At 43.4% G+C, this 16,469-nt stretch overlaps 1 protein-coding gene across 3 annotated transcripts in view; it reads right to left on the reverse strand.

Moving 5' to 3' along the window:
• Positions 1 to 16,469, reverse strand: part of LOC115216585 (X-ray radiation resistance-associated protein 1-like) — a 94,171-nt gene that overhangs the window by 40,036 nt on the left and 37,666 nt on the right. For all 3 annotated transcript variants that reach the window (XM_036506345.1, XM_036506344.1, XM_036506343.1), the window contains 2 exons: positions 13,563 to 14,224; positions 12,806 to 13,478 (listed from right to left, as the gene is read on the reverse strand). In XM_036506345.1, the coding sequence (XP_036362238.1) occupies positions 12,806 to 13,478; positions 13,563 to 14,224 (1,335 nt within the window). The remainder of the gene's footprint in view (positions 1 to 12,805; positions 13,479 to 13,562; positions 14,225 to 16,469) is intronic.

The following is a 16,469-nucleotide window of genomic DNA, read 5'->3' on the forward strand; positions in this document are numbered from 1 at the left end:
AGCACCTCTCCACTAGAGCATCATTTCCCAATCACTTTTGTTCATATCTTGTTTCTTCAGGTTTTCCTTCACACAGTCTGTATACCTTTTACTCAGCTTATGTTGTAGTTGCTTACCAGAGTTGAGCTCACCATAAAAAGACACTTTGGCAAATGCTCATCTTTCATTCTAATAACCTGTCCAGTCCATCTCTTTTGAGCCAAGATAACACGTTGTTCAACTGAGCTGCAATGTGCCATGCACAAAACCTCTGTATCTGGTATGAAACGTTCCCACTTGACTCCTAAGATACGTCTGAGGCACTTTTGATGAAATCACTTGAGCATTGTTATGTGATGCTTGTAAGTGGTCCATGTCACACTTGAATAAAGAAGTGGAGACAATACACCCACTTTATAGACACTGATTTTTGCCTGCAGGTAAATACCTCTATCTGCCCATACTTGTTTTTCAAGCTTTCCAAATGCAACACTTCTCTTCCCTATTTGATAGTATATCTCTGCATCAAGACTACAATCTCTTTTGACAGTGTGCTTCCTAGGTAAACAAAAGTATCAACGACTTCTAACCTTGTTCCATTCACAAAAATGTTTGGTTCAGGATATGTTTGTCCTGGCATGGGAGTAAACATTACTTTGGTTTTCCCCAAACTAATTGTGAGTCCGAAATGTACACAAGCAGTGGAAAATCTGTCCATTAAATGTTGCACATCCCCCTATGAGTTTGCCAAAAAATCAGCATCATCAGCATAAAGTAATTCTCTAACAAGTATTTTGAAATCTGATTCTGATTCTCCAGTTGCAATCCTTGAAAACATACCAAAATAAAGCAGCAAAATAAATAGGGAAGAGTGTAGGGGCAGGAAGACAGCTCACCATTAAAGACTACCTGAGCTTTTATGTTTCTGTGTAGTTCCTTAGACATGCTCACAAAATGTGTTGGACAACCAAGTTTACACAAAACAATCCACTGTGCCTCCCTGAAGACGGATTGTGGAAAAGACCTGAAAAGTGTTCTCTCTATCTATTCATTATTCCAGGAGGATCTTTGATAACCTCATTTCCATCTTTCGATTTCAAGGGAACATATGATGATGAAGATTGCAGTCCAAAACCTTGCCACAATAAACTGTAGAAACTTTTAATGTCTTTCCTGTCATAGGCTGCCTGTACTTCATCAGACAAATTTCTCCACCAAATGTCTTTAAGCCTCCTGAGTTCTTTTTGCACGTCTGCTTTCTGAGATTTGTACAACTTTTCTAGTTACACTTTGTTCTTAACGTTTGGGTTAAGAAACTTTTCATGAGTGGACCTCTTTGTTGCTAAAAGCTCATTTATCACTGTATCATTGGAATCAAGCTAGTCTCGGTGTTGTCTCCTCTTAAAACCTAACACCTCTGATCCCATTTTATATATTCCATCACGGAAAGATTACCATGAACCTTCAAAATGAACATTGCTGCATCTCTTCTGAAACAACTGCGAAACTTGTGGTTGTTTTAGCTGCTTTACATCAATTTTCTTTGGTACTCATACATCAGCACTACGAACCTTCTTACGGAACCTGAACTTGAACTTGGCCCTAACCATTTTGTGATCAGTATCACAATACTGGGATTTCTTGTGATACTGGGATTTCTTGTGATACTGGGATTTCTAGTGATACTGGGATTTCTGGTGATACTGGGATTTCTTGTGATACTGGGATTTCTTGTGATACTGGGATTTCTTGTGATACTGGGATTTCTGATGATACTGGGATTTCTTGTGATACTGGGATTTCTTGTGATACTGGGATTTCTTGTGATACTGGGATTTCTTGTGATACTGGGATTTCTTGTGATACTGGGATTTCTGATGATACTGGGATTTCTTGTGATACTGGGATTTCTTGTGATACTGGGATTTCTTGTGATACTGGGATTTCTTGTGATACTGGGATTTCTTGTGATACTGGGATTTCTTGTGATACTGGGATTTCTTGTGATACTGGGATTTCTTGTGATACTGGGATTTCTTGTGATACTGGGATTTCTTGTGATACTGGGATTTCTGGTGATACTGGGATTTCTGTGATACTGGGATTTCTTGTGATACTGGGATTTCTAGTGATACTGGGATTTCTTGTGATACTGGATTTCTTGTGATACTGGGATTTCTTGTGATACTGGGATTTCTTGTGATACGGGATTTCTTGTGATACTGGGATTTCTTGTGATACTGGGATTTCTTGTGATACTGGGATTTCTGTGTGATACTGGGATTTTTGTGATACTGGGATTTCTGGTGATACTGGATTTCTAGTGATACTGGGATTTCTTGTGATACTGGGATTTCTGTGATACTGGGATTTCTTGTGATACTGGGATTTCTAGTGATACTGGGATTTCTGGTGATACTGGGATTTCTAGTGATACTGGGATTTCTGGTGATACTGGGATTTCTTGTGATACTGGGATTTCTTGTGATACTGGGATTTCTAGTGATACTGGGATTTCTGGTGATACTGGGATTTCTAGTGATACTGGGATTTCTGGTGATACTGGGATTTCTTGTGATACTGGGATTTCTTGTGATACTGGGATTTCTTGTGATACTGGGATTTCTTGTAATATTATTTGCTTTAATAATTGAATTTGGCACCAGTCTTCCTGCATGATGGCTTCCTGCAGCTTTGCCTCATTGTAGACTCGGACACGTTTTCCCTTCGACGCCAAATATAACGCCATCTTCTCCCTCTTCTCGTCGATGACGACCCTCGCCCTTACCAGACGATGATCACTGCCGGTGTTGAATGGCATCACGACGGAGACGTTATGCAATATGCGTCGCTTATCAACCAGGATGTAGTCGATCTCGCTTCGGTGCTTAGAGTTCGGCGATATCCAAGTCCATCTCTTCCTCTCCCTCTTCCTGAATAGGCTGTTTCCCATGTAGAGCTGCCTCGCCTCTGCCATGGTAGCCAAACATTCTCCTCTCTCGTTTCTCTCTCCCATGCCAAATCTCCTGACGTACTCCTCTCCTTGTCGTCCATGTCCACCCTTGCGTTGAAGTCTCCCATCCTGACAGTGTAAGTGGACTTCATAGCCAACCCTTTGTCTAGTTGTCGATAGAATTCTTCCACCTCATCGTCGTCGCTGGCACTTGTGGGAGCATAGGTCTGGACAATCTTGAGGGTGGCCTTCCCTGAGAGGTTCACATTCAATACACCAATCTGTGATGATATGAACTGGCAAGAAGCGACCCTCGAAGCCCATTCCTTACTTACGATGAATCCAATACCTCCGACTGATCTAGCACCTTCTGCTCTTCCTAATCTCACAATGCATCCATCTTGCCATCGTTCACTTGCTTCCTTCTTCCAGCGTGTCTCGCACAGCCCTAACACGTCACACCTGATCTTCTTCCTCTCCTCCATTAGGTGGTTCAGTTCTTGCCATCCTGCCATAGACCTGCAGTTGTAGGTGCATATGGCAAGTTTAGTCCTGTTCCATGATGGCTTTCGGGAACCTGTGATTCTTAGCAGCCTCTCGTCGCTATATATACCTCATATACCTCAAAGACTAGTGGCAAGGACCTCATCTTTGTGGGTGGAGACTTTAATGGGCATGTTGGGCGGGAATCGGGTATCTTCACTGGGGTACACGGTGGCCATGGTATTGGCACCAGAAATGATAAGGGAACTAGATTACTGGAATTCTGTGATGCATGTAACCTTTTAATCTGCAACACTAACTTCAGGAAGCCCGACTGCCACCTTATAACCTATCAGTCAGGAGACTTCGCTAGCCAAATAGACTTCATCCTTACCAGACAGCGGGATGCAGGGTCGCTCTTAAATACAAAGACCCTCCCAGGTGAAGAATGTATCCCTCAGCATAGGTTAATCATCAGTGACTTTAAGCTTGAGGCTAGAAGGACTCCAAGAAACAAACCAATCCAGAAAAGAAGGATTTGGAAGTTAAAGAACCCTTCACATGGCCAGAGATTTAGGGACATCCTCATCAAGAAATTTGATGAGAGGGAGGAGGAGCTTCAGATGTCGGACATAGAAGGTAGCTGGGAACTGTACCAGGTAGCCAAAAGGGAGGCTGGGCGGCAGGTATACATAGCCAAAGATGTAGCAGAAAAGAAGAAGTTTGCCAATGTCCAAAGAGCTGAAGTATTTCGGATTGCCAGACAGTGTGTGAGAGAAAATAGTGATGTTACAGGAGAGAAATGTGTCCGCATGGATGATGGGGCACTTGCTTTTAATGTTGGTGAAAAGAAAGAGACTTGGAGAAGCCATTATGAAAGACTGCTGAATGAGGAGAATGAATGGGAAGAGGAGAGCCTGCCAAATGTTGACCCAGTAGAGAGACCAGCTATCCAAATAGACAGCTCCCTTGTAGTTAAGGCAATTAAGGATATGAAACCAGGTAAAGCCCCCGGCCCATCAGGAATCACTGCTGAGATGCTTAAAACAGCTGGCTATGTGGGCTATGACCTAGTCATCCGCATTGTAAACTAGGTAGTTCATAATGAAGTCATACCCAATGACTGGCGTAGCAGCACCATAGTCAGCTGGTACAAGGGTAAGGGTGATGCTCTAGATAGAAATAACTACAGGGGTATTAAACTGTTGGATCAGGTAATGAAGGTCACAGAGAGGGTCATAACCCATCTCATTAGGGAGAGAATTTGCTTAGATGAGATGCAGTTCGGTTTTGTGCCGGGTAGAAGCACCACTGATGCTATATTCCTGGTCCGACAACTGCAGGAGAAGTACCTAGCTAAAGATAAACCCCTCTACATAACTTTTGTGGACTTGGAGAAAGCCTTTGACAGGGTTCCCCGATCCCTTATCTGGTGGTCGATGCGGAAACTGGAGATTGACAAATGGCTATACAGGCTCTATACAGAGAGGCTGTCAGCAAGGTTAGGATTGGCAACGAATATAGTGAAGAATTCCGGGTAGAAGTAGGTGTACACCAAGGCTCAGCCCTCAGTCTCCTTTTATTCATCATAGTCCTCCAGGCAATAACAGAGGAATTCAAAACAGGATGCCCCTGGGAGCTCCTCTATGCTGATGACCTGGCTCTCATAGCAGAATCACTACCGGAACTAGAAAAGAAATTTCGGGTGTGGAAGCAAGGGTTAGAATCAAAGGGCCTTAGAGTAAATGTAGCAAAGACCAAAGTTATAGTAAGCAGAAAGGCGAACTCAGCACACACACCCTCTGTAGGAAAGGTGTAGGTAGAAACTTCATAAGATGCACCCAATGTAAGCTATGGACGCATAAGAGGTGCAGCAACATCAAAGGGAAATTAACTGATAAGATAGCTTTCATGTGCGGCAGATGCATAGGGAGAATAGACACCACAGACACTCAGAAAACAGATTCCATCACACTCCAGGGGGAGAAACTAGAAGTAGTTGATAGTTTCCGCTACCTGGGTGACCAAGTTAGTAGTGGAGGTGGATGCTCAGAGAGTATCACCACTAGAATACGAATAGCCTTGGCAAAGTTCAGAAAGCTCCTACCCCTACTGGCAACAAAGGGTTTCTCGCTCAGAGTGAAAGGTAGATTGTATGATGCATGTGTGCGAACTGCCATGCTTCATGGTAGTGAAACATGGGCTGTGACTGCAGAGGACATGCGTAGACTTGAAAGAAATGAAGCTAGCATGATCCGCTGGATGTGTAATGTCAGTGTGCATGCACGACAGAGTGTAAGCACCCTGGACATAAGAAGCATCAGATGTGGTGAGCAAGAGCAACGCTTGTGATGGTATGGTCATGTACTGCGGATGGATGAGGAGAGATGTGTGAAGAAGTGCCACTCCCAAACAGTTGAAGGTGTCAGGGGGAGAGGTAGACCCAGGAAGACATGGGATGAGGTAGTCAAGCATGACCTCAGAGCGTTGGGCCTCACTGAGGCAATGGCGAAGGACCGAGATTTCTGGAGATATGCTGTGACGGCAAAGACCCGGGCTGCTTCCTGCACCAGTTCCGCATAGCCCCTGCCCATTCAAAGTACCCTGGATTCCAGAATGCCCCGCTGTGCTTGAGGAGACCTGTTGAGTCAAGTACATGAACATGAACATCGAAATAAATATCAATGGAAATAGTAGTTGTGATACCTGTGCTGGTGGCACGTTAAAAGCTCCAACCAATCGTGACTGATGCCAGACCCCACTGGCACCTGTGCATGTGGCACGTAAAAAGCACCCACTACACTCGTGGAGTGGTTGGCGTTAGGAAGGGCATCCAGCAGTAGAAACTCTGCCAGATCAGACTGAAGCCTGGTGCAGCCCCTGGCTTCCCAGACCCCGGTCAAACCGTCCAACCCGTGCTAGCGCGGAAAACGGACGATGATGATGATGATGATATATATATATGTATATATATATATAATATATATATATATATACATATGTATATATATACGTATATATATATATACGTATATATATATACATATATATATATACATATATATATATACATATATATATACATATATATATATATATATATACATATATACATATATATATATACGTATATATATACGTATATATATATGTATATGTATATGTATATATAATATATAACGGGAAGCTTTATGAAAATAAACAAAAGACGAAGGCAGGTGGAAAACAAACGAACAATTGTATTAGTATGGCGCTCAGGAAATATAAATAAAACAAGTCTTTAACGTTTCGAGCCTACGCTCTTCAACAGAAAGATACACAGAGAGAGAAAAACACAGAAAGAAGGAGAGAAAAAAAAATGCGTGCAGTAGCTAACGAATCAACATGGCGATCTGATTTCGGCCAGAGGTCAAAGATCAAACATGAGACGCGAGAGCGAAATAAGGGGAGATAATAGGGTTGATAAAAGGGTTGAGGGACCAGCTAATAGTGCGTAGGAGGGGTCTGGATGTGTGTATGTATAGGGTTGGTGTATGTATTAGTATGTATAAGGGTGTGTGTGTGTGTGTGTGTGTGTGTGTGTGTGTGTATGAGAGAGTATTAGTGTGTAGGATTGGTCTGGACGTGTGTATGTATGGGGTTGGTGTATGTATTAGTATGTATTAGTACGTATTGGTATGTATAAGTGTGTGTGTGTGTGTATGAGAGAGTATAAGTGCGTATGCGGGGTCTGGACGTGTGTATGTATAGGTTGGTGTATGTATTAGTATGTACTAGTATGTATTAGTACGTATTAGTATGTATTAGTTGGTGTGTGTATTAGTATGGCACATCATATGTGATGTGATGTGTAAAGTCATGTGGTGTAGTGAGGAGAAGAGGGGGAGAAGAGGGTGGAGAGAAGGGGAGGGGAATAAGAGGGGGAGGAGGGGGGAAGAGGAGAGGATGGGGGAGGAGAGGGGGAAGAGGAGAGGATGGGGGAGGAGGGGGATGAAGGAGGAAAGAGGGAGAGGGGGAGAGAGAAGGGGAGAGAGGGAGTGAGGGAGCAGAGGGAAGGGGAAGAGGGAGGGAGAAAGAGGGAAGAAGGGAAGGGGAGTAGGGGTGAAAGGATGAAGGACTGAAGAAGTAGGGGTCGGGGGGAAAGGATAGATGAGGAGGGGGGGAGAGTTGAGACCAAATGGCGTATAAGAGCGAAGAGAGAAGATTAATTCCTGTTCACGGCGCAAACGGGAATCCGGATGGCCTCTGTGTAAGGACAAACCGAACACAGATAGGTGTTGCAAGGAGTGACCGGTGGAGCGGAAATGGCGTGAGACCGGTGTGTCGTTCGCAAGGTGGATGTCACGAAGGTGTTCCGCGAACCGGTCAGCCAAGCGGCGTCCCGTTTGTCCGATGTACAAGGAATTGCAGAGAGAGCAAGAGATGCAATAGATAATATTGCTGGAGGTGCAGGTGAAGGAGTGGATGATGGGATAGGGTCGATGGTGGGTGCTAGTGAGGCGGGTGGTGTTGGAGAGGTAAGGGCAAGTGCGGCAACGTGGGCGGGAGCAGGGGAACGAGCCGGGTTGGGAGGTAGGGTCAGGGAAGGAGCTATGGACCAAAAGGTCTCGAAGGTTGTGGGCTCGTTTGAAAGAGGGGAGGGGTCGGTTAGGGAAGAGGTGTGAAGTGGACGGGTCGGACTGGAGATGACGGAAAGCTCGAAGAATGGTGCGTTGGAGACGTAGGGTCGTGGGGTGGTAAGTGAGGGGAAAAGGGAGGCGGGAGACTACAGGGCGGGTTCGGGGAGAGAGAGCAGATACACAGTCCACGGACCGTGCTCTGGCAAGGGCGGTGTGGATAGTGGTGAGGGGGTATCGACGTAGGGTGAAGTGGTGAGCCATACGTTGAGACTGAGTCTCAAAGTCATGGTCGTCACTACAGAGCCTACGTAGACGGAGGAATTGGGAATAGGGGATGGAAAGCTTGGTGTGTTCTGGGTGGGAGGAAGAGAAGTTGAGGTATGAGTGTGAGTCTGTGTGTTTGTAGTGAATGGAGGTGGTAAGAGTGGAGTGAAGAATGCTAACCGAAATGTCGAGGAAGGAGACAGAGGTGTTGGAGATAGTGGAAGTGAAGTGGAGGGCTGGATGGAAAGATTGGACGAAAGAGAGGAAGGAATCTAGATGTTCGCGGGAGAGTGAGGTGGCACCGATAATGTCGTCAATGTAACGAACATATAGTTCAGGAGTGGGATCAGTGAAATTAGAGAATATTTGGGCCTCAACATAGCCAACGAACAGGTTCGCATAGTTGGGGCCCATTCGCGTTCCCATGGCCACTCCCGAGACCTGATGGTAGAACTCGCCCGCGAACGAGAAGCAGTTCAGAGTAAGGACAAGTTCGGCCAGACGAATGAGTGTGGAGGTGTCATGTACAGGGTTAGAGCGGAGGTCAAGAAAGTGTCGAAGGGCCTGCAGTCCTTCGTGGTGAGGGATAACAGTATAGAGGCTTTGGATGTCCATAGTAAAAAGGATTTTGGAGGAGCCGGGAGGAAAGGAGAAAGAGTTGAAAAGCCGGAGAGCATGGTTGGTATCGTGGATGTGAGAGGGAAGAGATGCCACTAGGGGGGCAAGGACACGGTCGAGGTATTTAGAGATGAGCTCCGTGGGGCAGTTACAGGCGGAGACGATGGGGCGGCCAGGGTTGTTGGGTTTGTGGATTTTGGGGAGGAAGTAAATGGTGGGGTTACGTGGGGTTCGCACAATTAGGTTGGATGCGGTGCGGGGGAGACGGGAGGACGAGATGAGGTCTTGGACAGTAGAGGATACCGTCTGTTGGTAGCTACGTGTGGGGTTAGAGGGCAGAGGGGAATAGAAGGAGGTGTCATTGAGTTGGCGGAAAGCCTCGGCCCTATAGAGGTCCACGCGCCACACCACTACAGCTCCACCCTTGTCAGCCGGTTTGATGATAATGTCAGCGCGCCGTTGGAGGGAACGAAGAGCCAAGAGCTCAGCCGGGGAGATGTTGAGGCGGCGTTGGCACCTGGAGAAGTTGAACCGCTCCAATGCACGCTGACAAGCGCCCGCGAAAAGATCCACTGCTAGGATCTGGCCAGGGGCAGGCGTCCACGGGGATGGTCGGCGGCCCAGGCCAGTGAAGCAGTCCTCTTCGTTGGGTGTGGGTGGCGAGTCGTGGTAATGCGCACCCAACCGGACACGGCGCACAAAGCTGTGGACATCAACTCGCGTCTGGAATTCCTTACAGGATGGAGTGAGGGGGGATGAAACGCAGACCCCTACCAAGGACGGAGCGTTCAGCCGCAGAGAGGGGAAGATCGGGGGGAATGGTAACAACAGACGGAAGTGGAGAAGGGGTGGGTGGAATAGAAGTAGAGGGGTGGTAGGTCTCGTGGAGGTCTGAGGGGGAGGGATTGGGGAGGTGTGTGGGGGGTGGGTTGGGCGGGGCAGTAGGGTTAGGTGTAGGTGGATGGAGCCTAACGGGAGGGGAGAAGGGGTTGTAGGGAGGGGCAGTGGGGTTAGGTGTGGGTGGATGGAGCCTATCGGGAGGGGAGAAGGGTGGTGGAGGAGTTGGGGTAGTGGCGTCGGGTAGGGTGGAATGGAAGAGTGATTGGAGTTTACGAAGTTTGGTATCAGAAAGAAATTGATGGAAGAGTTGATTCAAATGGATAATGAAGCGTAGCGTGTTTGGAGCATAGAGAGGCGGCAGAGAGAAGAAGGTGGAGAAAGCAGGAGGAAGAAGGCGGTTGATGGCATGTAGTTTGGAGAGATTGGAGCGAATGGTGGCCCGCATAAGGCGGTAAGATGTGGTGCGGAGTATGGGTAAGATGGAAGAATCCGAGTGGAGAGCAGGGTGGAAGTGGAGGCGGAAACCTTTAGGGATGAGTCGGTGATGTAGGCAGCGGCTTAGGAAAGAGACATGGCTAGAGAAGCGGGTTTTTTTAAAAAGAAGTAGAGAGAGATTAACGGACGGCTGAAGGCAATATACAGGAAGCGAACGGAGATGATACTTCAAACGGTGATGGAGGGTGAGGAGGTAGGACCTAGGATCTGGCATGATGGGATAGCGGAAAAAAAACGTTCGAAAAAAAAAAAAAAACAAAAAAACAAAAATTATCGTATGAAAAAAATAGAAAAAAAGGATAGCGAAAAAAGGGGAAAAAACAAACGTTCAAAAAAACAAAAAATAATAATCGTATGAAAAAACTAGATAAGTAAGCGATAGGGGCAGAAAAGACGGGGCAAACGGAAAAGGGAAAGAAAGAAGGGAAGCAGAGAGAGGGGGAGGCAAAAAAAGGGGGGTGCAGGCAGAGGAAACGGAGTATGGACTTCCAGAGAGGGAAGAAAGACGGAAAGGAGAACAAAAATTCAGGAAAATGTGGAAAGCATGAAATGAATGTAAAAAAAGTGGTAATATAAGAGAAAATAAAAATACAACAAACGGGACAGTTTATGCGAACAAGTTCAAGGTTGAAAGTTCAAGGTGAGAAATGTGTAGACGTCGTGGTATATTTTTTAAGGATTTCACATCAATGCAAAGTCACTTTGATCCGCGAAAGAGAGGTGCAGCCAATGGTAAGTATCCAAGAGGTAAAGAAAATCCAAGGTAGAGGTAAGTGTTGATAGTGGTATTGGTAGAATATAGGATGAAAGTGAGACCACGTGAGCGCATAATATATAACGGGAAGCTTTATGAAAATAAACAAAAGACGAAGGCAGGTGGAAAACAAACGAACAATTGTATTAGTATGGCGCTCAGGAAATATAAATAAAACAAGTCTTTAACGTTTCGAGCCTACGCTCTTCAACAGAAAGATACACAGAGAGAGAAAAACACAGAAAGAAGGAGAGAAAAAAAAATGCGTGCAGTAGCTAATGAATCAACATGGCGATCTGATTTCGGCCAGAGGTCAAAGATCAAACATGAGATGCGAGAGCGAAATAAGGGGAGATAATAGGGTTGATAAAAGGGTTGAGGGACCAGCTAATAGTGCGTAGGAGGGGTCTGGATGTGTGTATGCATAGGGTTGGTGTATGTATTAGTATGTATAAGGGTGTGTGTGTGTGTGTGTATGAGAGAGTATTAGTGCGTAGGATTGGTCTGGACGTGCGTATGTATGGGGTTGGTGTATGTATTAGTATGTATTAGTACGTATTGGTATGTATAAGTGTGTGTGTGTGTATGAGAGAGTATAAGTGCGTATGCGGGGTCTGGACGTGTGTATGTATAGGGTTGGTGTATGTATTAGTATGTACTAGTATGTATTAGTACGTATTAGTATGTATTAGTTGGTGTGTGTATTAGTATGGCACATCATATATATATATTAAATTAGAGATAAATCCACTATTAGGCAAATCAAACAGTGAAAAACATAAACTAAAAAATTAATTAATATAATATACAAAATATATAAAATATAAAATTCAAAATTTAAATTATTTAAATTTAAAGCTAAAAATAAAAAACTTTTTTTTAATTATTAATTTATACTTATAAATTTGTATATATATATATATATATATATATATATATATAAATATTTTTTATTATTTTATAATTGAGGTTATATATCTGTTTACATATATATTGGCTTATTTCATTCATTTACATGAATCACTTACACATATGTTTGTAATCAATTAATAAATAGATATAACTGAATGTTTACTGGCTGAAGTTTGTTGATTGTTTATCCTCTCCATTTTCTTACTTGCCTTATATATATATATATATATATATATATATATATATATATACAGCAAACTTCTTTCAGTTTCTATCTACCAAATCCACTCACAAGTCTTTGGTCAGTGCAAGGCTATAGTAGAAGACACTTGCCAAAGGTATCATACAGTGAGACCGAACCCAAAACCAAGTGGTTGGGAAGCAAGCGTCTTACCATGCAACCATCATCATCATCATCATCGTTTAACGTCCGTTCTCCATGCTAGCATGGGTTGGACGGTTCGACCGGGGATCTGGGAAGCCAGAAGGCTGCACCAGGCTCCAGTCTTATCTGGCAATGTTTCTACAGCTGGATGCCCTTCCTAACGCCAACCACTCCGTGAGTGTAGTGGGTGCTTTTTACGTGCCACCTGCACAGGTGCCAGGTGAGGCTGGCAACGGCCACGGTTGGATTGGTGTATTTTACGTGCCACCGGCACGGAAGCCAGCCGAGGCGGTGCTGGCATCGGCCACGAGTCGGATAGTGCTTTTTACGTACCACCAGACCAGGGATCCTGGCTGGTTCAATTCGATTTCGATTTCGATTTCGCTTGCCCCAATATGTCTTGACTGTCTATTTTTCATGTCTGACCACTGAAACTGCAAAATCTAACTGGAACTTACTGAACAACAACAACAACAACAAAATCAACACAAAATATTACTTACTCAGGTCTTCAATCGATGGAATCTCTTCCAATAAGAGCATTTCATCAGACAAGTGAGAAGAAAGAAATGACTCGTTATTACTTAAATCATTTAAAACAGTAGAAAGTGGAGTTCTTGCAGCAAGTTCGTCAGTTAAACATCCACTGCAATAATCTTTACTGTCATCATAGTCTTGATTTGTACAGATATGTAAACATTCCTTACTGGCAGATAATTCTCTCATACTTTCAGTATATCCTACTACACTGCCGGAGAGCTCTTCCCTACTACTAAATATTACTTCACTGCTTCCTAATTTTTCCTTACTTCCATACAATCCTTCCCTACTGCTATCCATTCCTCTCAGACTTCTACGTAACCCTTTTCTACTTCTATGTGATCCTTTTCTACTGGCACATCGTGCTCTTCTGTCATCTAATACCTTTCTACTGTCATCTGATCCTCTTCTACTGTCATCTAATCCCTTTATACTGTCATCTGATCCTTTTCTACTGCCATCTGATCCCATTCTACTGTCCTCTGATTCCTTTCTACTGCTAACTGATCCCTTTCTACTGCTAACTGATCCCTTTCTACTAACATCTGATCCCCTTCTACTGTCATATGATCCTTTTCTACTGTCACATGATCCTTTTCTACTGTCATGTGATCCTTTTCTACTCCTATGTGATCCCTTTCTACTGATATCTGATCCTTTTCTACTGCCATCTGATCCTTCCCTGCCAACATCTGATCCTTTTCTATTGACATCTATTTCTTTTCTACTGCCATCTGATCCTTCCCTGCCTTTCTGTACTTTTTTTATACCTTCTCTAAGACTATCACAGCTATGAGATGCTTTTCTAATGCAAAGTAACAGTTCCCGATCACCATATTCGTCTTCCTTATTGCAAGGAAATCTTTCCTTAACACTGCTTAATTCTTCCTTAATGTTAGGTAATCTTTCCTTATCGACACATAATTCTTCCCTACTACTAAGTGCTTCTTCCTTACTACTATATACTTCTTCCCTCCTTTCACTTAAATCTTCCAGGCTACCAAATATTACTTCTGTATGCCCAGTTTTTCTTTCTATACTAGTAACTGATCCTTCTCCATGGCCAAATGCTTCTTCAGCATTTTCTTCTCTGCTGGTTTGTGATTTATCCTCACTGGTTTGTAATATTTCTCTACTGCCAGGTAATGCTACTTTACTGGCAAGTGATCCATTTTGACTGATAGATAATTCTTCCGTAGTGTCAAGTAACACTTCAAGAAGCTGATTTTCTCTGACATTGATGTCTTTGCTGAGATCTTGGCGTTTTAGGTTTTCATCTTCCAGTGTTCTTTCTGCTTGATCTGAAGATTTCTGGTATTCCACATCTTTAACAGCTACTTTTGACTTTTCCAAGTTATCTTTCTGGCTCTCATCATCAACAACTAAAATTAGAAATAAGTGAATTTATTTGAAGCAGGTTACACCAAGTTTTGTAGCTAATACTAGAGGGAATGGACAGGGTCAACAGTAATGATTTCAATATATTCTTTGTACATAAACTAACACTAGAGAGAGATGAAAAACAGGGTCAAATAAGAATTAACAGAACAAATTTAAAACATGAAATAACATCATAACCTTCTTATAGATTTTGAGCTTCATCATGTATCAATATCTCAAAGAGGTCAGTGAATTAGAATATTATTACCCTTAATTTGGTAATAGAAAATGGCATTAGAAAGCATCCAGCTGTAGAAACAATGTCAAATTTGACACTGAAACTCTGCAGCTCACAAGATCCGGTGAAACCATTCGATCAATGCCAGCATGGAAAAAGGACATCAAATGATGATAATGATGATGACGACGACGATGATGGTGATAATGATGATGAAATAGATACAATGACTTCAACTTATTATCAATGTTTTCATACATGTACATCCAAGAATAAGATATAATGGTCAGAGATAAAGTTAATTATAATGTAATCACCATTGTCATCATCATCATCATCATTTCTTTGATGTCCACTTTTTCATGCTTACATGAGTCACATGGAGATCATTGAGGCAGTCTTTCAATGACTGGATGCAAATTTCTGTCACCAAACAAGGTAATGTTACCTTGTAACCTGACATGTTTTCATGGAAGATTGGAAACAAATAACACAATGTCAAAACAAAGTGCAAGCAAACACACACATACATATTCATACATACACACGCACACAGACATATATATATATTTTTACACTTTTCATTTATATATATATATATATATATATATATATATATATATAGTTATTAATATTTGAGGGAATAAAATCCAAAACTTACAAGGAAAAAAAATTCAATTTAGAAGTACTAAATCAAATTTCACACAATATAATATATATAATATAATGTAAAAAGCACCATCCAATCATGGCCGTTTGCCAGCCTCGTCTGGCACCTGTGCAGGTGGCACGTAAAAAGCACCCACTACAATCACGGAGTGGTTGGCGTTAGGAAGGGCATCCAGCTGTAGAAACACTGCCAGATCAGACTGGGCCTGGCGCAGCCTTCTGGCTTCCCAGACCCCAGTTGAACCGTCCAACCCATGCTAGGATGGAAAACGGACGTTAAACGATGACATCTGTTCCTGCATCCAATCAACACTTGGCACAAAGCCACTTCCCTCAATTCTGCAACCCCTTTCCATTAAGGAAACTTGTCTTGTGTAAGTGAAAGACTGACAGGGACATATTGAGTGAAGGGCCAAGCTGAGAGCATACATATTAAGCTTCCAGAACTTCAGTTTTGCTGAGTTAGCATCGATGGTTAGGTCTTCTTGAGTATTATATATTGTCAATTATTTTAGTTCTTTGTCATCACCTTCATGAGGCTCAATGTCATGAGGCCAGCCTTGACCATTTTATCCTGTGCCTTCCTGGGTTTCCTTCTTCCACATGTTTCCTCCACTGTAACTGCTTAAGTGAGTGGAAGACGGAGAACCAGGAAATATATGAGAGGAAGGTGCTGAAAAGTTCCTGGCTTTGGGTAAAAGAAAATAGACGAGGATCAGTTAATTATGATTTAATGCAACATATTCCCCTCTCAGATTCACACACTTATTGCAGTGGTCCTTCAGTTTTTCTAAGCCCTGTAAAAGAACTCAGAAGGTTGGACCTCCAGCCAGGCCTTTCAAGATACCCTTTAAGCCAGAAACTTTTCAGCACCCCCTTGTGTGTGTGTGTGTGTGCTTGTGTGTGTGTGCTTGTGTGTGTGTGTGTGTGCATGTATATATGTGTGTGTGTGTGTGTGGAGGTGCAATGGCCCAGTGATTAGGGCAGCGGATTCGTGGTTGTAGGATCGCGGTTTCAATTCTCAGACAGGGCATTGTGAGTATTTACAATGGCGAACCCTGCTGTACTCTTCCACCTCAACTTTCTCTCATTCTTTCTTCCTGTTTCAGTTGTACCTGTATTTCAAAGGGCCAGCCTTGTCATAATCTGTGTCATGCTGAATCTCCCCAAGAACTACATTAAGGGTACATGTGTGTCTGTGGAGTGCTCAGCCACATGTATGTTAATTTCATGAGCGGGCTGTTCTGTCGATCGGATCAACTGGACTCTTGTCGTTGTAACTGACGGAGTGCAACCATTGACACATTATGAATGTTAAGGAATGTTAGACAAATTACAAA

Source organism: Octopus sinensis, linkage group LG10, assembly GCF_006345805.1.
Source record: "Octopus sinensis linkage group LG10, ASM634580v1, whole genome shotgun sequence".
NCBI lineage: Eukaryota > Metazoa > Mollusca > Cephalopoda > Octopoda > Octopodidae > Octopus > Octopus sinensis.